This window comes from Pseudorca crassidens, chromosome 4 (genome assembly GCF_039906515.1).
Source record: "Pseudorca crassidens isolate mPseCra1 chromosome 4, mPseCra1.hap1, whole genome shotgun sequence".
In the NCBI taxonomy this organism is placed as follows: domain Eukaryota; kingdom Metazoa; phylum Chordata; class Mammalia; order Artiodactyla; family Delphinidae; genus Pseudorca; species Pseudorca crassidens.
In genome coordinates, this window is record NC_090299.1 from 151934315 (window position 1) to 151961630 (window position 27316).

At 44.5% G+C, this 27316-nt stretch overlaps 1 protein-coding gene and 1 pseudogene across 3 annotated transcripts in view; one reads left to right on the forward strand and one right to left on the reverse strand.

Moving 5' to 3' along the window:
* Positions 1–200: 200 nt before the first annotated feature.
* Positions 201–11402, reverse strand: LOC137224079 (mitochondrial carrier homolog 1 pseudogene; annotated as a pseudogene).
* A 78-nt stretch (positions 11403–11480) lies between these two features.
* PPID (peptidylprolyl isomerase D) overlaps positions 11481–27316 on the forward strand; it is a 29821-nt gene continuing 13985 nt past the window's right edge. For all 3 annotated transcript variants that reach the window (XM_067737073.1, XM_067737072.1, XM_067737071.1), the window contains exons 1-8: positions 11481–11735; positions 13031–13171; positions 16096–16202; positions 18425–18613; positions 19458–19580; positions 19745–19851; positions 21714–21855; positions 23539–23625. In XM_067737073.1, coding sequence (XP_067593174.1) covers positions 11651–11735; positions 13031–13171; positions 16096–16202; positions 18425–18613; positions 19458–19580; positions 19745–19851; positions 21714–21855; positions 23539–23625 — 981 coding nt within the window. In that variant the 5' untranslated portion in view covers positions 11481–11650. The remainder of the gene's footprint in view (positions 11736–13030; positions 13172–16095; positions 16203–18424; positions 18614–19457; positions 19581–19744; positions 19852–21713; positions 21856–23538; positions 23626–27316) is intronic.

The following is a 27316-nucleotide window of genomic DNA, read 5'->3' on the forward strand; positions in this document are numbered from 1 at the left end:
GGTAGCATTGATTTCCCCTAAAGCTGGAATTTCCTGGTGGAAATTTTTGAAGTATTTCTTCAGTGGCCAGAAAGCTTTTCACTCTATACCTTTTTCATTTTTTGATTATATTCTTTGAACATGTAAATTATTTCTTAAAAAGCAAATTGATATAAAGTATATAGAACACTGGTGACACATCAGCATGCAATACATATTAGTGCTTATTTAAAATTTCAGTTTAATGGTAATTGATTATCTTCCACTAAAAGATATGTAGAGAATTTAAAAAATCAGCTGTTTAAAAATTAAATACTATAAATTTTATAATATACAAATAATTTTAAACAATAATATTTGCCTTACTATAAATTATAAAGGCATTTCTTTTAGCCCATGCAGTCCCACAATCTGGGCCTGTTACCATTTACATTTCTCATAAATGGTGTTAAAAGACCTAGCAATTTTATTTTATTTTACTTTCTTCGAAATCACCACCAATGCATTTATTTGAGGGAAAAAGGGTCAAATCTTATTAGGAACTTCCAACTGGATAGGACTAGAGACACTGATCTACCTAACATCTGGGTGTTCACAGCCGCACAAGTAACCATATCCTGCACGTGAGGCGTCACCACGAAACCGACGAGCATTTGACAAGGGGGACACATTCTGAGCAGTCACACGGTTTCCATTTAGAAGGTGCTTCCTTATCAGAAAAGCAGTGTTGAGAAAAACGAAGACAGCCTCCTAGCAAAGGCCTGGACATGACGGTGGCTCCTGAAAAGGGATCACACCCTATTTACAAAGCTGGAGAGCGAAGCTCCCAGCTGAGCTGCAGGATAAGAGGGGGGCTGACCTGAGGGCTGTGAATGGGGGCTGGGATCTGACCTCACGAGCCTTTGCTCATCCAACCTCAGGCTCCACGAGCCATTCTCTGGCCCCCTGCAGGAGGCAGACTCGGGAAATCTGCAAAGCCAGGGGATTCTGCCCCACCTTCCCCAGGCCTAACAGTGACCAATTCACTGGACGCAGTCTCATGCCACCCAGCCCCTGCATGGCACCTACGGAAACTGAAGCCCAGCTGGCCTGGAGCACATCTAGGTCTTGCTGGGCTGGTCATCTTACACGTGTCCCACGATGGTCGGCCTCACCCACGGTGTCCTGGCCGAGACAGTGTGCTTTTTTAGGTGATTCAGGTTACTCCAGGGTAAGGTATGATCCTGATGACACCCGGCAGAGGAGGCTGGAGCTTCGGAAGAACTGGCCCTGCACACTCGGGTCCTTCCAGCAGCGGATCCGGATTCGAACACTGAGGAGTGAGGCGGCAGCCCAGCCTGCAGGTGTTCACAGCCATGAGACCGCCCACCAGCAGGAAGGGGTAGGTCAGTACGCTCACTGCCATCCCCATCACATATCTGGGGTGGCTCTGGATGGCTAGGGCCTGGCTGAACTGGGAACCTGGATTCTGGTCGTTCCCCAGCCCCCCTGGAGTGTCACCCACCAGGTAGGCACTGAGGAAGCGGGCCAGCAGGTTACAGCCCCGCAAGGAAACCACACCTTCCAGGAGGTGAGGGATCAAGCCGACAAAGAATCCCAGCAGCCCCTCTTCTGTGAAAATCTTCCCAATGGAGCTCAACTTTCTGCTGTACTTGGCCTTCCTCCCATGAACTGGACCACGCAGTGCACTGAGATGACATGCAGCGGGTGGGCCAGCACGTGGGACATGCCTTGCATCATCATCATCAGGTAGGAGGTCTCCTTCACCACCGTCGTCAGAGACGTCTTCGTGCCAGGCTTGACGGAAACCTGCTCCGTCTCCTCCGGAGGGAGAACCTTCTTCACGGCGCCTGGGTCACGGTGCAGAGGGCGGTCGACGCCAGCCAGGGGCTCAGGCCTCGGCACAGCACTAGCTTCCCACCCACCGCGCAGTGTCCTCGGCTTGGGTGGAGACGCTCGGTGGGGAAAGGACCGCCTCTCCGGCACGCCAGTCCCAGTGGTGGGGGGCGGGCAGCGGTTCGCGACCCCCTAGGATGAGCAGCTTCGCTAGAGCAGCGGCTGTTTGAGCACCGTCACTCCCGTGTGCAGCCCAACGGAAAGAGCCTTGGCGGCCAGCACCATCTCCGGGCCCCAGGCCCGCGGCTCCCAGAGCCCGACCCCGCCTGCTGCCACTCCGCCCGGCTTGGCTCTGGGTCCGGTTCCACCTTTCCCCAACACTGATGTCCGGTAAGTTAAAAAATCTACTAAGTGTCTGTGGACAGAGGAATGGATGAAGAGGCTGTGGCACATATACACGATGGAATACGATTCGGCCGTAAAAAAGAACGAAATAAGGCCATGTGCAGCACCATGGATGCACCTAGAGACTGTCATACTGAGCGAAGTACATCAGACAGAGAAAGACAAATATCATATGGTATCGCTTATAAGTGTAATCTAAAACAAATGATACAAACGAATTTATTTACAAAATAGAAATAGAGCCACAGATGCAGAAAACAAGCTTATGGTTATGGAATAAGGGTGGGGAGGGATAAACTGGGAGATTGGGACTGTTACGGACACACTGTATACATAAAATAGGGAACTAATAAGGACCTGCTGTAGAGCACAGGAAACTCTACTCAATCCTTTGTAATGACCTCTATGGGAAAAGAATCTAGAAAAGAGTGATCTATGTATACGTAAAACTGATTCACTGTGCTATACACCTGAAACTAACACAACACTGTAAATCAATTATACTCAAATAAAAATTAATTATAAAAAAAATTCTACTTAGGCAAACAACATGACTAGAAGGAAACGTTTTCCATATACAAATGAAAATGTCTCATGAGTTAGTCTTTGAGCAATTGAAAGTTTTGGGTAGATAATATGTGTCATTTAAGCGTCTCTCAAACATTCTTAGATTTTGAATAAGGAATGAAAACACTGAACGTACTCTAGAATTAATAGTCGAGTTTTGCTTACAGTTCTGAGTTTGGAGCAAATCTGGATGAACTGTGAATACATGGAGAGTTCTTTTTCTATTTGACTTTCATGTATTTACACCACCAGGATGCACACTACCTTTTTCCTCAATAAACTGAGAATCTAGGTCTCATTCTTATCAGATGTTCTACTATTAACATTCCATCTTGTTCTCCCCCATACTTTGGGAATAACAGCTTTTCTTTCACTGGTTTTTAATTTTTAATTTCTTAAACAGTTTTTAGGCCATGCTATATGTATAATATTAACAGGTGTCTGCTGGTGAAGTATTTTCTGGAATTTAAGAAGACTTAGATCAAGTGGTGTCTCCCCTATAAAATTGTTAGAGATCTCCAAAGCTGAATCTCCCATTCTTTTCCCACATCTTGAGTATTATACATGTTATTATGTAAATGCATTATACACAAATTATACATATTATACATATATTATAATGATTTGTCTCTTTTGTAAAACAGTGAACTCCTTAAAAACAGCAAGTCTATTTCTCCTTATAACTATATGTCAGGCCTGGCAGGTATTAGGTACTCAGTTATGTCAGCTGAATAAAGACAGTTTTTCTCAGTAGATGTTATACTACTAATGGAAATACTTCAGCAAGTATTATCACTTTATCATATCTGAGTATTTTCCTAGATATAAAAGTAAACTGAAATGAACAGAGTCCTCATCCAGCATGTCTCAAGAATCTGAGTACAGAGGAATTCTGTTTTCCTAGATCCCATTCCAATTCAACCGTGTACTAAATAATTATGATCTAAATTCTCCATTTGAAGCTTAAAAGATTTATTATTTATTTAAATTTTATTTATTTATTTTTGGCTGCATCGGATCTTCGTTAATGTGTGTGGGCTTTCTCTAGTTGCGGTAAGCAGGGGCTACTCTCTGTTGCAGTGCGCGGGCTTCTCATTGTGGTGGCTTCTCTTGTTGCGGAGCACGGGCCCTAGGTGCGTGGGCTTCAGTAGTTGTGGAACGTGGGCTCAGTAACTGTAGCTCACAGGCTCAGTAGTTGTGGCTTGTGGGCTCTAGAACGCAGGCTCAGTAGCTGTGGCACACGGGCTTAGTCGCTCCGTGGCATATGGAATCTTCCTGGACCAGGGCTCAAACCCGTGTTCCCTGCATTGGCAGGAGGATTCTTAACCACTGCGCCACCAGGGAAGTCCAAGATTTGTTATTTTTTAATGACCTGAACACACAGCCTCCTTCCAACAGCATGGTCCAGTGGTCACTTTTAAGGGAATACTCAAGAAGCAGCTGAACCGGCTGGCTAATTTTTTCTCAAAAGCAACAATGATAAAACTATCATCACTAATGATAAAAACAAAACCGTTTTATTGGTAGATGTTCCCAAACATCGAGATAGAGAAAGATCAATGCTCTTGCTGACCTAGCCAGCATGTTTCACGGCCTGCCAGCTCTGACAACATAGCCTTGGGACATATTCTTTAGCTTCTTCTACCTGGTTTCCTCCTCTGTGAAAAAGGATTCAAACACCAGCCTCACCGCTTTTACAGTCAAGGTTGACTTTTTTTTTTTTGGATGATGCTTTGTAGTACAGATTTCTGGGGCAACCAGCAGAGTTCCAGGACTTAAATAGATCCATTGTTGCGATTTGAGGAAAGCCATAACCCTCTCTGAAACCTTTCTTCTTAGCAAGGTGAGATATTCCTTTCTGTGGGCAAAAATACAAGCTCATTTCTCTGCTTCACACTGGTCTGCTATCCAGGGCACTCGAATGACTCTCCTATCAACAGCACAGAAATCCTTCATTTCACATTGTCACTTGTCATCTCAATGATGGAGCCACAATTCAGAGCCTGTTAAAAGCCTAGCTGATACCACATAACCATCAGCAGGAATTGCAAAAAGAAGATGATAAGCACTAAGCCCTGGTTTCGCTAAACATAGCCATCCTTCGAATTTGAATTCTAGAAATCTATACCCCTCAATAGACAGTACTATTCTGGCCACCTGTAAAAATGACTTAACAATATGTTCCTTTGTATACTTTTTTTTTTTTTTTGGCGGTACGTGGGCCTCTCCCATTGCGGAGCACAGGCTCCAGACGCACAGGCTCAGCAGCTATGGCTCACAGGCCCAGCCGCTCCGCAGCATGTGGGATCTTCCCGGACCGGGGCACAAACCCGTGCGAACCCGTGTCCCCTGCATCGGCAGGCGGACTCCCAACCACTGTGCCACGAGGGAAGCCCCTGTATACTTGTTTTTGAGGGTCAATACAAGAAAAAGCCTTGAGGAGTAGTAGAGTCTGTGTTTTGGTATCATCAGGAACGCCATCCATCATGTTATTTAATGCTCCTCTTATAAACTAGGGGGGAACCTAGAGATGGCAGACCCATCAATGACAATTCCATCTCAGTGTGAAAGCTCCTGAACAGGAGGGAGGTGGCTTTGAGAATGTTATAAAGAGAAACGGACAGATTGTGACAATGAACATTTCTGAGGACCGGCTGCCTGCCAGACGCTTTCTGCTTCTGCAGAGTGAGAGCTTAAATATTTCTAGCCCATGATACTTGTTAAAAAATAGAGAAGGTACGACACGAGGAGAATGTAATTTGAGTGTGGGGACTTGCAGATGAGAGTTCAGTTTTGGACACAACAACTTTGGTGGGATGTGGTATAGGAAAGAGGACTCAAAACCTTCCATGTGACAACTCACCTTTTTGAACTTCAGACTGTCACCACCAGCCATCAGTGTTGATCTACAATGGTTGACATGGACGCTAGGATGCAGACGATGCTTACAAGGCATGTGAAAGCATCAGGCACACAGCAGATATTCAGCAATGTTAGTTCTTTTAATTCCCACAAACCATTCTGCCAAAGGAACTGGATCATGCTGTGGGGAAAAAACCCTCTTTTTCCAAAGACGTTTAAATGTTTACAGGAATTCTATACTGTACTTATCATTTTCAGTAAGTTTAAGGACATTAAAACTAATGTTAAGATTATTGGGAATAAATGTTACTACCATGAATTATTCCACTAGAGATGTAATACCATTGATTATTAATGCCAGAGCGAGGTCATCAGAGACCTCCGTGGTCACTATATTCAGTGGATGTTTTCAGTCCTCTTTTTACTTGACCTCCCACATTTACCTGTCAACCTGTTTTTCACTTTCTCCTTGAAACATTCTTTCTTTCCATGATACCGCATTGGTTTTTTTTGGCTGCGCTGCACAGCTTGTGGGATCTTAGTTCCCCGACCAGGGACTGAACCCAGGCTCTTGGCAGTGACAGTGCGGAGTGCTAACCACTGGACTGCCAGGGAGCTCCCAGACACCACATTCTTTCCTTGCTGTGTTTCCGACTTTTCTTCTCTGCCTTCATTTCAGACATATCCTTCTCTCCTGGGCCTTTAAATGCTGTGGTTCCTCAAGGCTCTGCCCTGGGACCTCTTCTCTACTCACCCTCTGCTCTGTTCCCCCCGAAATCACACCTGTCCCCATGAAATTGTCACCCGTATACTAATGACCCCTAAATTTCCATCTTGATCTTAGACCTCCCCCATGATATATCCAATTAACTATTCAACATCCCCACTCGAATGTCTCAAGGGTACCTCAAACTCAACGTATCCAAGACCAGACTTAGGATATTCCACTCAAATATTATCTTCTTCCAGTTTCCCACCATAAATCGCAAATAGCCTTCCCATATCGAGGTGTAGTCTGTCCCTCATCCATTCTCCGTCACATCCCATATCCAATCCATTGCTTGGAACTGTTGATTTCACACCTCCCTCCCCATTTGGCTTTCTCATCTATCAATTTTTATCCATCTTTACTATCAGCATCGTTGCACAAGCTAGAGTCACCTCTCACCACTACTAAGTGGTGCACAGCCCTCCTTCTATCTGTTGTGGCTCCTTTGATTTTGTTCTCCATGCTAGAACCGGAGTAATCTTTAAAAATGCAAATCTTTTAATGTTAACCCTGCTAAAAATCCTACGTTGCCTCTTTAGAGATAATCCTAAATCCTCAACATATCACAAAAGTCTCTGTCAATCAAAAGGTCCTAACAGACCTTCTCTATATAGATGCTTCTACTTAGGGTAACCCTTCAGTCAGTCACCAGGATTTGTTACTTGCATGTCTATTAGTTTCTTTTGCCTTCAATCTCTGCCCCGAATTAGGGAAATTCATGGAGACGCTAGAAGACTGGCACCAACTCTCTAATCTCTCTGCGAAGTGATTAGGAGGAAATTTTATTATTTTCTTTTTCTATGGAAAAGTGTTTTATTTGCCTCGGTTCACATTCTATAGATAATGACTTACAAAAGGTATAGAAGCCTAAACTGTTTAAGATGCCAGGTCAAAGCCAAGTTATAGAAGGATAAACCAAGTCCAGTGCTGATGTCACAAGGAGCTTGGGGCCCTTTAAATATCTTGGAGTTTCTTACAGTGTTTAAATCTTATAGGTTTAAAGATACAGTGTCAGGTTCCATCTTTCTAGTACATTGTGAATTGGCTTAGGAGGCCACATCAGGCAACTTTCGTGACCTCGCTAGCACTTATTTGCCTGGTAAGTAAAATAGGATGTTAAGATCACCTATGACACAGTTATGTTGAGAATTAAATAACATTAATTATGTAAAGCACTCAGCACAGAGGCTGGCACACAGCAATGAGCAGTAGGTGTTGGTATTATTTCTGTTTGTGATAATTATAAAATCCATTTTGAGGAAGTCCTTGTAGATGAATGTGAACATTTTTCTTCAGAGAGAAGGAATACTAAGGATTTCGACAATGGTTTTTTGGGTTCACATTAGTGTATCATTGGTTTTGGTCTATCAGAGAAATACACATTTTGCAATGGAAAACAGAATGAATCTTATTACTCCTCAGGAAAGGAGTAGACACAAACCCTCTTACTGGTGTCACTGTGCACCAGTCATCAATACCCTTTTTTGTTGCATCCCCTCCAGCTCCTGGAGGATGGATCTTGTCACATGGGGGTCCTCAGGCCCAGAGCGCATGGCACCATTTCTGTCTGTGGGATGATTTCTGCTCATGGCAGAGACTCTGCTGTCCCCTGGTGGCATCTGCTGTCTTCCGTTGGTTCAATGTTCCCACCTGGAAGACCTACAATTATCCTTAGAGAGTCACACATCTAGCAGGCAGAGGCTGCGCGTTGCCTTTCCACTCTAATGTTTAACGATTGACCTTGCACTGGAAGCAGCCGTTTCTCTGTGCGGCTCAGAGCAGGGGTCCTTACTGAGGACCTTCTCCAACACCTTGCCACCTCATCCACACCAGCGCTCCTTCTAGGAGCAGAGTCATGTTGTCTCCTTAGAGAGCTGCATGTGGACCTCTTCCCCGAGTTCCGACTTTGCTGTCAGAGGCTGACTCTTAACATCTAAGGTCCTGAAGCTTTCTCCCCAGTCCCTGGTGTCCTTCCTGATTTCTTACCTTTGACAGTGGGGTTGGATGTTACTTCAAACTGGTCTGGGTCCTTATCACAGCCTATTCCCATGTGAAGGTACAAACACAAGTTTATTTTTCTATAACTCACCTTAATTAAGTTCAGTTTTGAATTGCCTCTTCCAAACGGTTGGTGATACCATAATCTCTGCCAATTCCTGGTATCTCCCACCAACCCCGCAGCTGGATCTAAATTTGAGAATGTCTAGTTTGGTGACGAGTGTTTAGGTTGGGAGCCTCTGGTTTCCAATGCCATCTGTCTACATGGGCATCCAGTGAGAAATACAGCATCTTAATGCAGTCATCAGTTTCCCCAGCCTCTGCTGGGCTCAGAGTTCCCTTCTGCAAGCTCCCTTGAAGTGTGGACGCGTCTTTCTTCTTCCACGGCACACCTGGATATACAGGGATACCGTTTTGCTCGCATTCCACGTTAGGGCACAGAAGGTCTTTGAGAGTCCATCTAGTTGCCACCTACCTACTCACACCAGGCGTCCCATGAGTCCATATTCTCTCTCTGGGCCCACTGCCTTCCTGGGCGGTGCTCAGGTCTCTGGGCACACCTTCCTCCTGCTCTCGGATCTCACAAACCCAAATATGGAGGTCTGCAGTGTCCCAAGGATGGGACTGGGGAGCTTGGTTCAGACTCCCTATCTCGGGGAAGGTGGAGACCGGCCCCCACTGCCCCCCTCCTTCTCTCTTGCTTGTACCACTCACAGCCTCCTTGGTCCCCAGCACAGGAGATGGGTTTGTTTCAGTTTTTTCTGCGAGTAGAAAGCCAGGCTCTTACAAAACATGTTTTATCCAAATCTCTTGCTCTGCCAGGAGTCTTTTTTGTTCCTGTAAAGCCAAGCCTTTTGCAACACCAAAGCCAGGAAGGACGCTTTCTTTGCTGTCACATCTTCCCTTAAAGCAATAAGCACAGAATGCCTAGCTGCTCATTTGGGGTGGAGTGATGCACAAAAACATCGAGAGAAGAGGATAGTGGCTGGAGGAGGCAACCTGTTAATATTATCCTGCCACACTTAACGAAGAACAGACAGAAACAGTAATAGGCTCTTCGGAATAATATTCTTCCCTCTCTTGGGATGAAATTGTGTCCTTAGCCTTCAGAGATAGTGCATAGTCTTGGCTCTGTTCTAGCTACACATGGGCAAGATTTCAGAACTCAGAAGCCCTGTCTTAACTAAGCAGACTGACACGTTGTCTTCTAGAAGGATTTATCTTCTCACTGGAGATCAGTTCTGGAGAGGTTTTCAAAGGTATGATTCTGTTATTCGGGTTGGTTCGAGGAATATGACAGTTTATATAAAGCTGTTACTTTACTGTGAAAACTCTAGACACAGTGAGAGTAACATTTGGATTAGTCTCTTACACCCAGAAACCTGTATAACAGGAAGAATCACGTTCTATTTTCTAAGAATGCAGAGGCAGCCTCAAAGCACCTTTGCAGTTTTAACTTCATTTTAAAATATGCTGATATTAGTAATTATTATAATAAAGTATTGGCTATTTATGGTTAGTAATTGCTTACACTTATTGAGTACTTACTGTGTGTCCGATACTAAAACACCTAGATAATTCACTTAATCCTCATAAAAGCCTTAAAATATACATATTGTTACCCAGATTTAGATGAGGAAACTGAGGCAGAGAGGCTACGTAATTTGTCCAAAGTCACAGGATAGTATCTATTAGAGATTGAATTTGAACCCCCCAAAGTCTGACAGCCAAGTAGTAGTGTTTAGTTATGGTGCCTAGTTAATCAGGATATTCATCTTGGTAAGAATGGTTATGAGGTTACGGTGTAAAAGTGACAATTTTTTGGAATAATAAGCTAAAACCTGCTTTTAAGCTAGTAAATCAGAATAAAAATTTTAATTATTATGTATCCTTTGATATTTGGAGGCAAAGTCAAAGTTACCAGCTTGCAGCCCGGAAATGAGACTGGGTTAGGGAAGAGTTTACTTCGACTGTTATTTATCAAGGGGCCCAGAGGTTATGTGCTGAGCCCTTCTGGATCTTCAGGGAAACAGAACGGATAAACACCATGAAACCGAAGAACATCAACTCATAAGAAATTAACATTTTACAGTAACTGTTTTTCTTTTTTTGGCTGCGCGGCGGGACGTGGGAGCTTAGCTCCCCGACCACGGATGGCACCCGCGTCCCCTGCACTGCAAGGCGGATTCTTGACCACTGGACCCCCCGGGAGGCCCCTACACTAATTTTAAGGCGCTGGAATTTGAAAAGGTCAGCGCGAGAAGCTGATGGAGCGGCCCTTCTGGAGTTGTCCATAAAGGCACATGGAGACGAACGCTCTTGCTAACATTTTCTCATAAACATTCTCAAGGCCAGACACCGGGAGAAGCGTCGGGGACAGAAAGAGGAAAAGAAAAGACAATTCTTGCCCGGGGTTCCATTCTAACGGGAGGTGACAAATGAAGCAGGAAGTTAATAAGCAACGAGAACGCTGCGAAGTGCTAAGGACCACACCACCCTTCTCCAGAATTAGGCTGCACGAAGAGGCGAGGGCGTGCTGCCCCGCGGCGGGGCCAGAGGCCTGCACACACGCCCCTACGGGGACCCGGGCGACAGCAAGGCCGCGGCTCCGGGAACCCTCCGCCCGGCCCCCGCCTCACTCCCACGGCCGGGCGAGAATCGAAGCACAACACAGCCGCCAGGCTGCCCCAAACCCCCGGACCCTGGCATTTCCTGCCCCGTTTCCCAGACAAACGGAGCTTCACAGCAGCGGCCCCTCGCTAGTGAGCGGGACCCGGAGGCTGGAAGGGGCGTGGCTGTCCGACACGCTCTCCCCCACGCCACGACGGCAGGAAGAGCCATAAAGCTCGAGCGACAGGGATAGAAATACCTGGAGCTGCGGCTTCAGTGAGCGAGAAAACAGGGCAGGCCGGGGGCAGAGAAAGCACGACCAGGAGAGCACGGCCAACAGCGAAGTCAGACGCCGCCGGAGGGCGGGAGGAGACGCCGGAAGTCGGGCGGAGACGCCGGAAGTCGGGCGGAGACGCCGGAAGTTGGGCGGAGACGCCGGAAGTCGGGCGGAGACGCCGGAAGTCGGGCGGAGACGCCGGAAAGTCGGGCCGCGGCCTCCGGGCTCCTGTGGGAAGCTGGTCGCCAGTGCCGCAGTTCTTCGCAGACGTAGTCGGTTTTGGGGTTCGGGCTGCGCGGCGGCCACGGGGTGTTCCGAGGAGCTCGCGAACACGTCTGCGGGCCACAATGTCGCACCCGTCCCCCCAGGCTAAGCCGTCCAACCCCAGTAACCCCCGAGTCTTCTTGGACGTGGACGTCGGAGGGGAGCGAGGTGAGGAGGCGGGGCTCCCGGGGTCGGGGTCCCAGAGGCTGGGGCGGGCCCGCGACCTTGTACCGGTGCCCTGGGGCGTGCGGAAGTTTCTGGAGGTTTCTGTCCGGGGTTGGTGGCGGCCTTTGGGTCTGTCTCGCCCGACTTGGCCACCCTTCCCCGCCACCTGCTTTTATGTTTGGGGGACATTAAGAAAACCCCGGATATGCGTCTCGGGGGCTCCCGTCGCCTAAAAGTTCCGGATTTTTGTTTTATTTGGTGGACAAAACTGAGGACGTTAAGGCCGGGGTGCAGCCTGGCAGATAGCTCTGAGGACTGCTCTGAAGGGCTAAGGGAGGAGCCGGGATATATAGGAGTTTTTGCAACAAAAACCAGGTCGTGGGAACATCAAAAGATGACTGTTAACAGAGGAAACCAGGCATGTCAAGTTAAGGGACGTAGCGCTTTTCTGTGTATAGGGAGATGCAAGAGTCCGGGCTCACTGAAACCCTTCCTTGGACGTGCACCTCGGCTGCCGGGGCCAGCGTCCTGTGCTTTCTCACCCTGAGTCTCCTCCGGGGGCACCTTTGGGCTGGCTGCAGCGGCTGAAGGCTCGGTGGGCTTGGCACTGGGCAGCCCGTTTGTCTTTATGCTGAGCTCCCGCAGGGCTCACTGTGCAGGCGGCTGTAATGAGAGGGCTCGATGGCTGCAACATCCTTTGCTTACTGGTGGGGCAGGTGATCCTCTTCCATTGACCGCGCGCGCATACACACCCCCCCGCAACACACAGACTTATATGTATCAGTACTTTGATTTTGTTTTGAAATTTAGTGCCAGGTTTATCTTTTACCTGCCTTAGGAATTGTCTAGAATGTGAACTTTTTAGCTTTTGCTTCAGAGGCAGCACTGGGCAGGTTCCACAGAGCACAAAGACTACAGCTGTACCTACAGCATGGCCGACGTGACCCCTCAGGATGTTTCATTTTCTCCTGTTGGTTACTTGGTGATGGGAAGTTATGAGCACATGTCAGAGAAATTAATCAAATGAAAACCATTCCTAGTTCATGGTGTCCTTAAATGGTGCTACTCTTCTGGCTGCTGTGTTGATGATCCTTTGTAAGATGTAGTAAAATAATTGTTTCAAATTCATCTAGATACATGATACTTAACATGAGGTAGACTGAATTTGAATATTAGAAAACTGACCAAAAAAGAGAACTCGGTATTTCAGTCACCATAAAATTACCAACTCTCCTTTTACCATTTGGTTATTTAGCTGGTTGTTCTGCATACTGACACAGTTTCATTTTTTCTTTCAGTTGGTCGAATTGTCTTGGAATTGTTTGCAGATATTGTACCCAAAACTGCAGAAAATTTTCGTGCATTGTGTACAGGAGAAAAAGGCATTGGACCCACCACTGGGAAACCTCTACATTTCAAAGGATGTCCTTTCCATAGAAGTACGAATGCGTTTTCTGAATCTGGTTTTCCTTATAGGTGATTGAATCCTGTTCTTTAGGAGTTAGGGAAGAAAACACTAAGTAGAGGGTGAGAGTTAACAATTACATATATTGGATTATTATTCAGCCATAAAAAGTACTGATACATGGTACCATGGGGACAAACCTCGAAAATATTATGCTAAGTGATAAAAGCAAGACACAAAAACAAAAGGTCACTTGTTGTTTAACTTCATTTATATGAAATATCCAGAACAGATAAATCCATAGAGACAGAAAGCAGATTGGTGGTTGCCAGGGGCTAGGGGTAGAGGGATGGGGAGTGACTGCTTTTAATTTGTACAAGGTTTCATTTTGGGGTGATGAAAAGAACTTGAAACTAGACAGAGGTGATAATTGCCAATACTGTGAATGTACTAAATGTCACTGAATTGTACACTTTAAAATGGTTAGTGGTTAATTTTATGCTATGTAAATTTTACCTCAATTAAAAAAAATCCTCCAAACTGTATGAACCAAAAAAAAAAAAAATTACTGTTAGTTTCCAAAAGGATGCTTTGAGATCTGAGATGATAGCTCAGTTTCATAAAGGTTGGTCTGTGGAAGGTGGAATTAATTATGGGAGGGTACTAAGGTTTATTTATACAGAAATGGACTACCTTAGCTTCACCAGGGTGTGGCCATGGTAAACAAACAGAGCTTGGGTAGCTTGACTACCTGGTGACAGAAAGTTATGCCTACTTCTTGGGCAGGATTGCTTGGGAAGACTGCAGCCAACTTAAAGATTCTGTGTCTTGGACACCTGGTGTGATGTGTGATCAAAAGGTGACTTTTCACACTGTGTAGTCATACCTTTGTTCAGTGATTATTTGATGGCTCCCCCAATAGACTGTAGGCTCCCTGAGTTCAGAAACTGTATCTTCTCACCATTTTGTCCTTAGCATCCAGCATAGTTATTGAGTAGGCCCGCAATAAATATTTGTTCAATGAATAAACAAATGAGTTAAACTATAATTATGAGTATTTAAATTCTTCTAAAACTTGATTAAGAAAAAATTAACAGTGATTTTTTTTTAAAAGAAGATGTTGGGGGTAGGAGTTTATTAATTTCTTTTATTTATTTTTGTTGTTTTGGGTCTTCGTTTCTGTGTGAGGGCTTTCTCTAGTTGTGGCAAGTGAGGGCCACTCTTCATCGCAGTGTGCGGGCCTCTCCCTATCGCGGCCTCTCTTTTTGCGGAGCACAGGCTCCAGACGCACAGGCTCAGTAGTTGTGGCCCACGGGCCTAGTTGCTCCACGGCATGTGGGATCCTCCCAGACCAGGGCTCAAACCCGTGTCCCCTGCATTAGCAGGCAGATTCTCAACCACTGTGCCACCAGGGAAGCCCCTAACAGTGATTTTAAAATACTTAAACTGTTGATTTACTTTCACGTTTAATAAACTACCAAAATATAAGCAAACCATGGAGATATTGCAGGTTCAGTTCCAGTCCACTGCAATAAAGCGAATATTGCAGTAAAGCAAGTCACACAAATTTTTGGTTTCCCAGTGCATATAAAAGTTATGTTTATACTGTAGTCTATTGTGTGTAATAACATTATGTCTGAAAAAATAGTATGTACCTTAATCTAAAAATACTTTATTGCTAAAAAATGCCCAAACAATTATAGTAGTAACATCAAAGATTACTCATCACAGATCACCATAACAAATAATAATGAAAGTTTGAAATATTGCAAGAATTACCAAATTTGACACAGAGATATGAAATGAGCAAATGCTTTTGAAAAAAAAATGGCACTGATAGACTTGCTCTATGCAGGATTGCCACAAGCCTTGCAAGTTGTAAAGAAAAAAAAACACAGTATCTGCAAAGCGCAATAAATGGAGGAGTGCCTGTGTGCTAATAAAGGGTGTGCAGAAAAGAGTTAACGTATCAGGCCTGAAGCTGCTGGCCTTAGAAGAGTCTGCTTGCAAGGGTGGCCACTGCCTGGAGTCAGGGAGCGTGGCGCTTGAACCTCTCTCTGAATCCTGGAGGTGATTTACTCTGCCTAGGCTCTTTGTGCAATCTGATTTATGCTGGACAGTGCTCTCCTTTGGGAGTCTGGAAGTTTGCTTCCTGCTGGGCAGACAGTGCCTGCAGGATCAGCCCCAGCAGAGACCTCGGGTGCTGAGTCTCTACAGGGCTCTCCTGGGGAGAAACACTGTGCACATGTTGCTGCATTTCTTTGCTGGGGGGGAGGAGGAATGTGCCCTGTGACCGTTCATGGGAGCGAGGGAGCATAAGGGAACACCTGGATTCCTCCAGGCTCTGCCCGTATCTTCTCTTCCTGTCATCCAGCTGTGTCTTCTTACTTACTACATCCGTGTAATACAAACAGATACCGAGTTCTGTGAGTCCTGGGAAATCTCTGAGCATGCGGCAGTGTTCTTGGGAACCCTTGCTACTAAGTGATAATATTTGCTGAAGTACTTGCATTACAGTGTAACAAACCTCTTGGGAATAATTGGTTATTCAGTAGCATTTTTGAGTAACCATTATGTGCCCAGCCATGCACATGGTTACCAAGGAGGAAAAAAGGAGTTGCTGTATGTAATTGTTTGCCGGGAGAGACAGATCATTATGATACATATGATAAAAGGGAGGTAGAATCAAGATGCTGTTGGAGAAAAATAAGGAGTTCCAGTTTTGGGGTCTGACAGTTCTGTAGGGGAGGTGCCACGCGGACTGTTCTTTGAGTGTTAGTGGGCCATCAGGGAGTGGGAGTAGCTGGGACTCAGACTGGGAAAAGCCTTTTAAGAGTTTGCAGTTGTGGACGGGGGCGGGGAAGGACAGGAGAGAAGTTGTCCTCATTACGACATATCCGTTAGTCAGCATTGCTGCCGTCATCTGTAGCTTCTAATGGCGATTTTCCTTTTTTGTAGTTATTAAGAAATTTATGATTCAGGGTGGAGACTTCTCAAATCAGAATGGGACAGGTGGAGAAAGTATTTATGGTGAAAAATTTGAAGATGAAAATTTCCATTATAAGGTAAAGTAGACAAAAATGCGTGTTTCTGATAATAAAAGTTATGTGCCTGGGATACTTGTTGAATTAGGATAAATGCCTCAGATGTGCTCAGATCTCCTTTATTTGTGAAAGGTATCATATTTGTAAATATACATCTTTTTTTTGGTTAATAAGTTTATTTTATTTATTTATTTTTGGCTGTGTTGGGTCTTCATCGCTGCGCGCGGGCTTTCTCCAGTTGCGGTGAGCGGGGGCTGCTCTTCATTGCGGTGCGCGGGCTTCTCATTGCAGCGGCTTCTCTTGTTGCAGAGCACGGGCTCTAGGCACAGTAGTTGTGGTGCGTGGGCTCAGTAGTTGTCGCTCACGGGCTCTAGAGTGCAGGCGCAGTAGTTGTGGCGCAGGGGCTTAGTCACTCCGCGGCATGTGGGATCTTCCCGGACCAGGGCTCGAACCTGTGTCCCCTGCATTGGCAGGCAGATTCCTAACCACTGCGCCACCAGGGAAGCCCCATAAATATACGTCTTTAATACGCAAAAATTTCATCCAGTAGTGATTTTATTGGCAAGAATGCAACAGCTATTTCATTGTGATCCAGGTTTATATACTTCAGTAAAGCCAGTGTGTTTTTAAGGGTGGCCACCATATGGCAAAACTGTTTCCAGGAAAAATGTGCTCATCAGAGGGATGGTATGCTTTATGCTTAAATTTGAAGAGCAACAAAAGCATCGCTAATGTCTGGGATGTCAGGGGATTTGCACACTAGCAGATCTGGTTAACGTCCAGGCTCCTAAAGGGCATTAGTGGTGCCTGTGCCTTCTTATCTTCCTGGTCCCAAGATGTCCCCGTTGGGGTATGTTGCATCATTCAGGTTATAAGAATGGACATGTAAGTACAAAAGTAAAGTGACTTTTTTTGGAAATGAGGAATATGAGCAAGGTAATTAGGATAATTTGAGAATAAAATGTCATCAGTCTTTTAAACAGTTTATTGCCTGCAGCTAGTACTGTCACTGGCGCCAAAGAGTTTATAAAAATGAAACGCCTTCATGATAAGGAATTAAAAATCTTGCCAGAAAGACAAGATTAAAACACATAGGACAACTGGAGAATAATACAGTAATACGCTAGTAAATGCTAAGTTGATTGTGACTTTCTGTGTATGCTGTAGGAAGAAAGTATGATACATATTAGGGAAGACACTGAGGGGGAATGGGTACTTAAGCTGGGCAAACTGGACCTCGCAAGGTGGCTGAGATTTGGTTAGAAGGAACTAGAATACAGATGCCAGTTTGAGGGAGGGATGTCAGTGAGGAAGGACAAAGGCGTGAGGAGATAAGGTTAATAATATTTAATATCGTGGGAAGAGCACCAAACTTTTGGAAGGGAGAAAGGGAAGCTACCAGAAGGATGAACACTAAGATCATGTGACGGACATGTTGAGAAGAAGCAAGGGTGCCTTTTGCAAGGGCATCTGGTTCTTCTATACGCTTGGTGGCCTTGAAGGCAGGGCTAGATTTAGGTTGAGGGGTAAAGGCAACTTAGGCGGGAGGACCAGCATGAGTGTTACACGTGCGGCCCAACAAGGAGTGCGTTTAGGAAGCCTTAGGGTCAGGTGGAAAGAGGAAGACAGTGGGGCCACGGAGCCTTTGAACAGCCTGGGCCAAGGTAGGTGTTGGGTTTTGGGAGGTACGCAGCGGTTCCTTTTGGGCATTCTCTCAAGAAGTGCTTCACCGGATGAAAGCCGTGATATTTGGCTTCCTTGGAGAGTAGGAAAGGACCTAACGGAACTTCCAGTCTAAACTGAATGTCCCTCGCTGTTCTCAGTGTAAAGAAAGAATCATAAAGGAAGAATCATAATGTAGGCCTGAGAGCGGGAGCGCTGTTGAGTGCTTTTCAGAAAAAAATGCCCCTGTCATAAGAAAGGGCAAAGCCGAATCACTAGGTCTCCATCTTAAAGACGAAGCATAAGCACTTTCTCAATACGGCCGGTTTAGAAGTGCCACCCCTGCCCCCCACGATTATTTCTGTTACTTCATTCGGTTTCATAAGCTTTTCTTAAAGTTTAAAAAGGGATTAAGTATCCCACGTTTTGTGAATTAAAGGTTACAGTTGGTACAAAGTAAGATTACACTACACGGTGTGATCTAAATTGTATTGCAGTCCACCCTAGTTTTGTGAATGGTTGGTAGAGTAATTCAGACAATAACTCTAACCTTGGTTTTCTTTAATGGCGTATTCCTGCAGCATGATAAGGAGGGATTACTGAGCATGGCAAATGCAGGCCGCAACACAAACGGCTCTCAGTTCTTCATCACGATGGTTCCGACTCCTCACTTGGATGGCAAACACGTGGTGTTTGGCCAAGTGATTAAAGGAATGGGTGTGGCAAGGATTCTGGAGAATGTGGAGGTGAAAGGTGAAAAACCTGCCAAAGTGAGTACCAAGTGACAGGGTAAGACCCTCGTTATCCTAGCTGCCGTCTTAGCAAATGTAAGTAAAAGGCTCAGATGATGGTTAGCTGAAAGACGTTAGGACGGCTCTTGTTAAAGAAGCCTGGCCCTGCCACTTTTTCTTCAAAGCTCTTTTGTACACTGGGAGAGATGAGGGCAGTTTAAAAGGAGGTTGTTATGATTTCAGCATCAGTCTTGCTGATTTTGGTAACTTAACTCTTCTAGACCTGCAAAACTTTGAGTCAGTGTGTATACGAGTACAGAGAGAGCAGGAAACCGGGAAACCTTGGTCTCCTCTCTGCCATTTAACTTGTGGTTTAGGCTTGCTCTTGTTATTTAACTTTCCTTGGCCCGTTTCCTCAGCCTACATAAATCATTTAAGGGTTTAGACTGGATTATGTCACTCCCAAGAGGCTTGTGCTCCAAATGTGTGTGACTCCACCCTCACGGGCAGGGTTGTGAGTGGAATTGGAGACTCAGACCTGCAGGAGGGGGGCTGCCACTCTGTGCGAAGGAAACAGCAGTCAGTGAGTCGAAGGCACGTGCCCACGTAAGGAGAATCCCACGGGGAACGATGAAACTTCCCACGTAGTCTGTGTGCACGGAGCTCCTGGACAGCAGCAGCAGGCACGTGTGCTGCGAAGTGACCCTGCTGTGCTCCTCGGGGTGTGTGCAGAGGTGCGCCTCCCGACGCCAGCCTGTCGCATCAGAAGCAGCTTGGACGCTGTTGCTCATGCCTTGCGGCTGGAGAGCTTTTAAGCCCAGACTCTTGTTAAAGTCGTCATTAATATGGTAGACGCTTCTACAATTGAGGGTTGTTTTTACAGTTGTGCGTTACTGCAGACTGCGGAGAACTGAAGGGAGGGGATGATTGGGGAATATTCCCCAAGGATGGATCTGGTGACAGTCATCCAGACTTCCCCGAGGATGCAGACATAGATGTAAAAGATGTGAGTACTTTCACGTGGGTTAAAGTTTAAGTACTTAAACTGCTAAAAATATTTAGCCCTAAAATTTTGATCTTTTTATATCAGTCTGTCTCAATGATAGAACTTAGCACTAAACCGCGTTATATACTAAAACCCAACATATTCGTGTTCTTTCTTTTGTACAGGTAGATAAAATTTTATTAATAACGGAAGACTTAAAAAACATTGGAAATACTTTTTTCAAATCCCAGAACTGGGAGATGGCCATTAAAAAATACACAAAAGTTTTAAGGTAATAAAATATTTTTAATAAATTGCTGTAAGAACTTGAAATTGAATTATAAACTGAAATTCAAGAGTTGTTTTTTCTATTTTTGGCATATTACTTGCAGAGTAACCAGGTATATTGAAATAGGTCCATTTCTTTGGTTGCTTCCAGATTCTTATTTTGAAAAATTTCAAAACACAGAAAAGTTAAGAATAGCCATGTACCTTTACCTGTGTTCACCAGTTTTTAAGTTTTGCCACACTTGTTTGTTTTTTTTTTTTGCGGTACGCGGGCCTCTCACTGTTGTGGCCTCTCCCGTTGCAGAGCACAGGCTCCGGACGCGCAGGCTCAGCGGCCATGGCTCACGGGCCCAGCCGCTCTGCGGCATGTGGGATCTTCCCGGACCGGGGCACGAACCCGTGTCCCCTGCATCGGCAGGTGGACTCCCAACCACTGCGCCACCAGGGAAGCCCTGCCACACTTGTTTTTGCAGAATCATTTTGAAAGGAAGTTGCAGATACCATGACACTTTACTCCTCAATATTTTAGCAAGCATTTCCTGAGAAGGCAGGACACACTTCTACTTAGCCTTAAGACTATGAAAACATCTCCCAAATATCATTATGTCATCCATATTCAGAGGTCCCCAGTTGTTTCAATTTTGTTTTGTTTTTATGCCAGTATCCATTATATCCTTTGGTTTTATGTCTCTAAGGCTCCTCTAATCTTTAATCTCCACGTTTTTTAGTCATTTGCATTTTGTGGCGTCGAAGCCCGTTGTCTTACGGAATACCATCTGTGTGTTTATTGCTTCCTCAAGGTTAGTTTGAGGTTACATATTTTAGCAAGGACTTGAATAGGTGACGTGTATGTTTCCTATGATACCGTGTCCTGAAGGCATGTGGCAGTTTCACCCGTTTTGAGTTTTGGCACTTGGTTGAAGTGGCGTTAGCCACGTCTCTGTTATGAAAGTACCTTTCCCCTTTGTAAATAATAAGTCCTCTGTGAGATAACTGTGAGATTTTGTGAACATCTCATTCCTAGCCTTTCATCCAGTGGTTTCAGCATCATTGAAGCCCTTTGCCTGAATCAGTTACTACACTGACGCTTGCAGAACTGCGATTTTCTCAGTCATTCTGCAGTTACGAGCTGGCATTCTTCTGTTTGAAAGACCCTCTACCCCTCCTTCTTTTAAAGTATTACTGTAGTATTTGATCAATTCAACGAATTATACTATTACCGTCGTTCTTTCTGATGCTTGAAGGCTTCCCGATTGTCTGATGGGAGCCCCTTTCCTGTATCCCTTTGACTGTTCTGTTTAGTCTGTGAGCTCTTGCTTTCTGCCACAAGATGGTCCAGACCCATCGTATACTTAACCTTGTGTCCAGATCTGAGTTTCTCCAAGGAGCCCTGATTCTTTTCAGTGGGGGACAGACTCTAGAAATCAAATTCTGGGGGCCAGGCCCTTTTCAGTAAACAGCTAGGAACTACAGTAAAAGACAAGTCAGAATCACCACCACAGGGCTCTTCACCTGTCCCCATTCCAGTCCCTGTCCCACAATGACAGCCTTGGTTCCAAACCTAATTACACTGGAAAGTGGGTGATGGAAACCTGAGCTTTACAAATAGAAGTGTTCCTTACTGTATAATCTCTAGGTTTGGGGATTGTTCTTAAGTTGTCTTCTTTGAACATTTTGGGAAAGAAGTTGGAACAAGTAAAAATCTTCTAAAGGAAAGCATTTAATAAAAAGATTGTGGTCATTAAGAACATTAATATTAGCATGTGATGAACTTTTGTATCAGAACTGACGTAGCACGTTTTGACCGAGTGGAGGAGAGCAGAGTTAAGTCTTAATGGGGGCTGCTTGTACCGATGTGTTCTCCAGGTATGTGGAAGGCTCGAAGGCTGCTACTGAGAACGCAGGCAGAGCAAAGCTGCAGCCTGTCACTTTGAGCTGCCTGCTGAATATTGGAGCCTGCAAACTGAAGCTGTCCGATTGGCAGGGAGCAGTCGACAGCTGTTTGGAGGTAAGTCTGTTGATGTTACCTTTTTGAAAGAGTTGGATGATGACTTACTACTTTGAACAAAAGCAGTTTTATGTGACACTACTGTTATCTTATTGCGGAGGACCTAGTGAGACCCAGTGAAACATAATCTAAGTCACTTTATCTGAGTATTTTGGACCTCAGTTCTTCCTCTCAGACCATTCATTTAGCTTATAACACTACATCACTTAATTTCTCTGAAGACACTTTCCTCCTCAGCTCATTTATTCACTTAACAGTTGAGTGCCTGTTATGTGCCAGGCATTGGAAGACAGAGCCAGGAATGACTGCGACTGTGGCCGGCGAGGTTGTTAGCAGAGCGTCATCGCTTTGCCATCTTGAGCAAGTTCCTACTTGCAGAGTCTGAGTTTCTTCGTACGCCAAATGGAAATACTGCTTTCCTCCTGGGATTGTTAAGACCATGTGTAATGCACGTAAAGCGTTTAGTGCAGTGCTGGGAGCAGGTTAAGCAGCTAACAGACACTTCGGTGTTTTAATTGAAAGACCCCCCCCCCTTGAGGAGCTTTTTTGGTGGGAGAAGGAGTCAGTTTCAACGTAGGGTCGTCAGGACTTGTACAGGGACAGTGCGTGCTGTTGGGACACATAGGAAGGTGCCCTGCCTTCACGGGGACGTCCGGGAGTGCTAACGACAAAGCTGGCAAGGTGGCAGCCTGCCTTCCTTAAACAGAGCAGTTATGACTGCCTCCCTCTTGCACAGTTTGTTTGAACAGTTTTCCAAATTAAAACATATATTTTAGAAAGACCGCCTCTAGTAACTTTTATGTATATTGCACATTAATCTAGGTCACAATGATCAGCTATGCCCGAGCAAGTGGAAATAAAATGAGGTCCTAATTTAGTGGGGTAGGTGGAATAAGGAATAAGAATGTGTTTCTTAGGAGGGAACATGCGACAGAGGACGAGATCGCTCTTCACTCTGGATCGCTTTTTGACCTTTGTGAGGCAGATAATATACACCCTTTTCAGTAAAATCGAAATATTGACCTCTAAAAGATGTTACTAAAGATGTCACTATTTTTAAAATGTTTCAGAGGAGAAACCTATTAAAAGTTACTCATGCTCCTGAAAAACCCCTAGATGTCAACCAAATGAGTGTATCCAAATTTCTATCCAGAATGTTTTTCTCCTATCAGCTAGGGCCCAATCAGGAGATAGACACCACACAGTAATTCCAACAGAGAAAGGTTACTGTCAGATACACATAAGGGGCAGATTGGAGTAGCGAGGGGTTGGCTAGGAGAGGGAACGCTGAAGGATCTGGGCATTGCAGGGTATATGTGTATGTATATGTGCAGAGACGTGTGTGATGCAGGAGCAGCTGCTCCCTCTGGGGTGCATGGAGGCCCTGGGCCGAGACCCAGGCGCGACGGGGAGGGGGGCTGGGCCACACTGGGTGCCCCGGAGCTTGGGGGAGCTCGCGGGAGGCTCTCAGGGACCTGGAAGGGAAGTGGGTCCCTCGCCTGTGGGCACTGGGCGCCCTCTGCTGACAAAGCAGCGTGTAACCGGAGGCTCTCAGGGCCCAGCGCCCTTATCACAGAACAGTGAATGGCTGGTTTGGAGCTAACGGGCAGTAAATGGAAATCCAGCATGTATACTTAGTACTCAGTACTTAGATAAAAATATTAACTGTATAACTTTCTGTAGGCCCTTGAAATAGATCCGGCAAATACCAAAGCACTGTACCGTAGAGCCCAAGGATGGCAAGGACTAAAAGAATACGACCAAGCATTGGTAAAGTTTTGTTTTAAATTTTATTTTTTAACATCTTTATTGGAGTATAATTGCTTTACAATCGTGTGTTAGTTTCTGCTTTACAACAAAGTGAATCAGTTACACATATACATATATCCCCGTATCTCTTCCCTCTTGTGTCTCCCTCCCACCCTCCCTATCCCAGCCCTCTAGGTGGTCACAAAGCGCCGAGCTGATCTCCCTGTGCTATGCGGCTGCTTCCCACTAGCTAGCTGTTTTACGTTTGGTAGTGTATATATGTCATTGCCACTCTCTCACTTTGTCCCAGTTTACCGTTCCCCCTCCCCGCATCCTCAAGTCCATTCTCTAGTAGGTCTGCATCTTTATTCCCGTCCTGCCCCTAGGTTCTTCATGACCATTTTTTTTTTTTTTTTTAGATTCTGTATATATGTGTTAGCATACGGTATTTGTTTTTCTCTTTCTGACTAACTTCACTCTGTATGACAGTCTCTAGGTCCATCCACCTCACTACAGACAACTCAGTTTTGTTCCATTTTATGGCTAATATTCCATTGTATATATGCGCCACTTCTTCTTTATCCATTCCTCTGTTGATGGACACTTAGGTTGCTTCCATGTCCTGGCTATTGTAAATAGAGCTGCAATAAACACTGTGGTACATGACTCTTTTTGAGTTATGGTTTTCTCAGGGTATATGCCCAGTAGTGGGATTGTTGGGTCATATGGTAGTTCTATTTTTAGTTCTTTAAGGAACCTCCCTACTGTTCTCCATAGTGGCTGTATCAGTTTATATTCCCACCAACAGTGCAAGAGGGTTCCCTTTTCTCCACACCCTCTCCAGCATTTATTGTTTGTAGATTTTTTGATGACGGCCGTTCTGACTGGTGTGAGGTGATACCTCATTGTAGTTTTGATTTGCATTTCTCTAATGATTAATGATATTGAGCATTCTTTCATGTGTCTGTTGGCAATCTGTATACCTTCTTTGGAGAAATGTCTTCTGCCCATTTTCGGAGTGCGTTGTTTGTTTTTTTAATATTGAGCTGCATGAGCTGCTTGTAAAATTTGGAGATTAATCCTTTGTCAGTTGCTTCATTTGCAAATATTTTCTCCCATTCTGAGGGTTGTCTTTTCGTCTTGTTTATGGTTTCCTTTGCTGTGCAAAACCTTTTACGTTTTCTTAGGTCCCATTTGTTTATTTTTGCTTTTATTTCCATTTCTCTAGGAGGTGGGTCAAAAAGAATCTTGCTGTGATTTATGTCATAGAGTGTTCTGCCAATGTTTTCCTTTAAGAGTTTGATGGTGTCTGGCCTTACATTTAGGTCTTTAATCCATTTTGAATTTATTTTTGTGTATGGTGTTGGGGGAGTGTTCTAATTTCATTCTTTTACATGTAGCTGTCCAGGTTTCCCAATACCACTTATTGAAAAGGCTGTCTTTTCTCCACTGTATATTCTTGCCTCCTTTATCAAAGATAAGGTGACCATAAGTGCGTGGGTTTATCTCTGGACTTTCTATCCTGTTCCATTGATCTATATTTCTGTTCCTATGTCAGTACCATACTGACTTGATTACTGTAGCTTTGTAGTATAGTCTGAAGTCAGGGAGCCTGATTCCTCCAGCTCCATTTTTCTTTCTCAAGATTGCTTTGGCTATTCGGGGTCTTTTGTGTTTCCATACAGATTGTGAAATTTCTTGTTCTAGTTCTGTGAACAGTGCCAGTGGTAGTTTGATAGGGATTGCATTGAATCTGTAGATGCTTTGGGTAGTAGAGTCATTTTCACAAGGTTGATTCTTCCAGTCCAAGAACATCGTATATCTCTCCATCTGTTGGTATCATCTTTAATTTCTTTCATCAGTGTCTTATAATTTCCTGCATACAGGTCTTTTGTCTCCTTAGGTAGGTTTGTTCCTAGATATGTTATTCTTTTTGTTGCAATGGTAAATGAGAATGTTTCCTTAATTTCTCTTACAGATTTTTCATCGTTAGTGTATAGGAATGCAAGAGACTTCTGTGCATTAATTTTTTATCCTACTTTACTAAATTCATTGATTAGTTCTAGTAGTTTTCTGGTGGCATCTTCAGGATTCTCTATGTATAGTATCATGTCATCTGCAAACAGTGACAGCTTTACTTCTTTTCCAATTTGGATTCCTATTATTTCTTTTTCTTCTCTGATTGCCGTGGCTAAAACTTCCAAAACTATGTTGAATAAGAGTGGTGAGAGTGGGCAACCTTGTCTTGTTCCTGATCTTAGTGGAAATACTTTCAGTTTTTCACCATTGAGGACGATGTTGGCTGTGGGTTTGCCATATATGGCTTTTATTATGTTGAGGAAAGTTCCCTCTAGGCCTACTTTCTCGAGGGTTTTTATCACAAATGGGTGTTGAATTTTGTCGAAAGCTTTCTCTGCATCTATTGAGATGACCATATGGTTTTTCTCCTTCAATTTGTTAATATGGTGTATCACATTGATTGATTTGCGTATATTGAAGAATCCTTGCATCCCTGGGATAAACCCCACTTGATCATAGTGTATGATCCTTTTAATGTGCTGTTGGATTGTGTTTGCTACTATTTTGTTGAGGATTTTTGCATCTGTGTTTATCAGTGATATTGGCCTGTAGTTTTCTTTCTTTGTGACATCCTTGTCTGGTTTTGGTATCAGGGTGATGGTGGCCTCGTAGAATGAGTTTGGGAGTGTTCCTCCCTCTGCTATAGTTTGGAAGGTTTTGAGAAGGATAGGTGTTAACTCTTCTCTAAATGATGCATAAAATTCGCCTGTGAAGCCGTCTGGTCCTGGGCTTTTGTTTGTTGGAAGTTTTTTTGTGTGTGCGTCTGTGGTACGCGGGCCTCTCACTGTTGCGGCCCCTCCCATTGTGGAGCACAGGCTCCGGTCACGCAAGCTCAGGGGCCATAGCTCATGGGCCCAGCCGCTCCTAGGCACGTGGGATCTTCCTGGACCGGGGCACAAACCCGTGTCCCTTGCATCGGCAGGCGAACTCTCAACGACTGCGCCACCAGGGAAGCCCTTGTTGGAAGATTTTTAATCACAGTTTCAATTTCAGTGCTTGTGATTGGTCTGTAGATATTTTCTATTTCTTCCTGGTTCGGTCTCGGAAGGTTGTGCATTTCTAAGAATTTGTCCATTTCTTCCAGGTTGTCCACTTTATTGGCATACACTTGCTTGTAGTAATCTCTCATGATCCTCTGTATTTCGGCAGTGTCATTTGTTACTTCTCATTTTTCATTTGTAATTCTATTGATTTGAGTCTTTTTTTTTTTGATAAGTCTGGCTAATGGTTTATCAATTTTGCTTATTTTCTCAAAGAATCAGTTCTTAGTTTTATTGCTCTTTGCTATTGTTTCCTTCACTTCTTTTCCTTTATTTCTGATTGGATCTTTATGATTTCTTTCCTAATGCTAACTTTGGGGGGTTTTTGTTCTTCTTTCTCTAATTGCTTTAGGTGTAAGGTTAGGTTGTTTATTTGAGATGTTTCTTGAGGTAGGATTGTACTGCTATAAACTTGCCTCTTAGAACTGCTTTTGCTGCCTCCTATAGGTTTTGGGTCATCATGTTTTCATTGTCATTTGTTTCTAGGTATTTTTTGATTTCCACTTTGATTTCTTCAGTGATCTCTTCGTTATTTAGTAGCATATTATTTAGACTCCATGTGTTTGTTATCTCTTTTTCCTGTAATTGATACC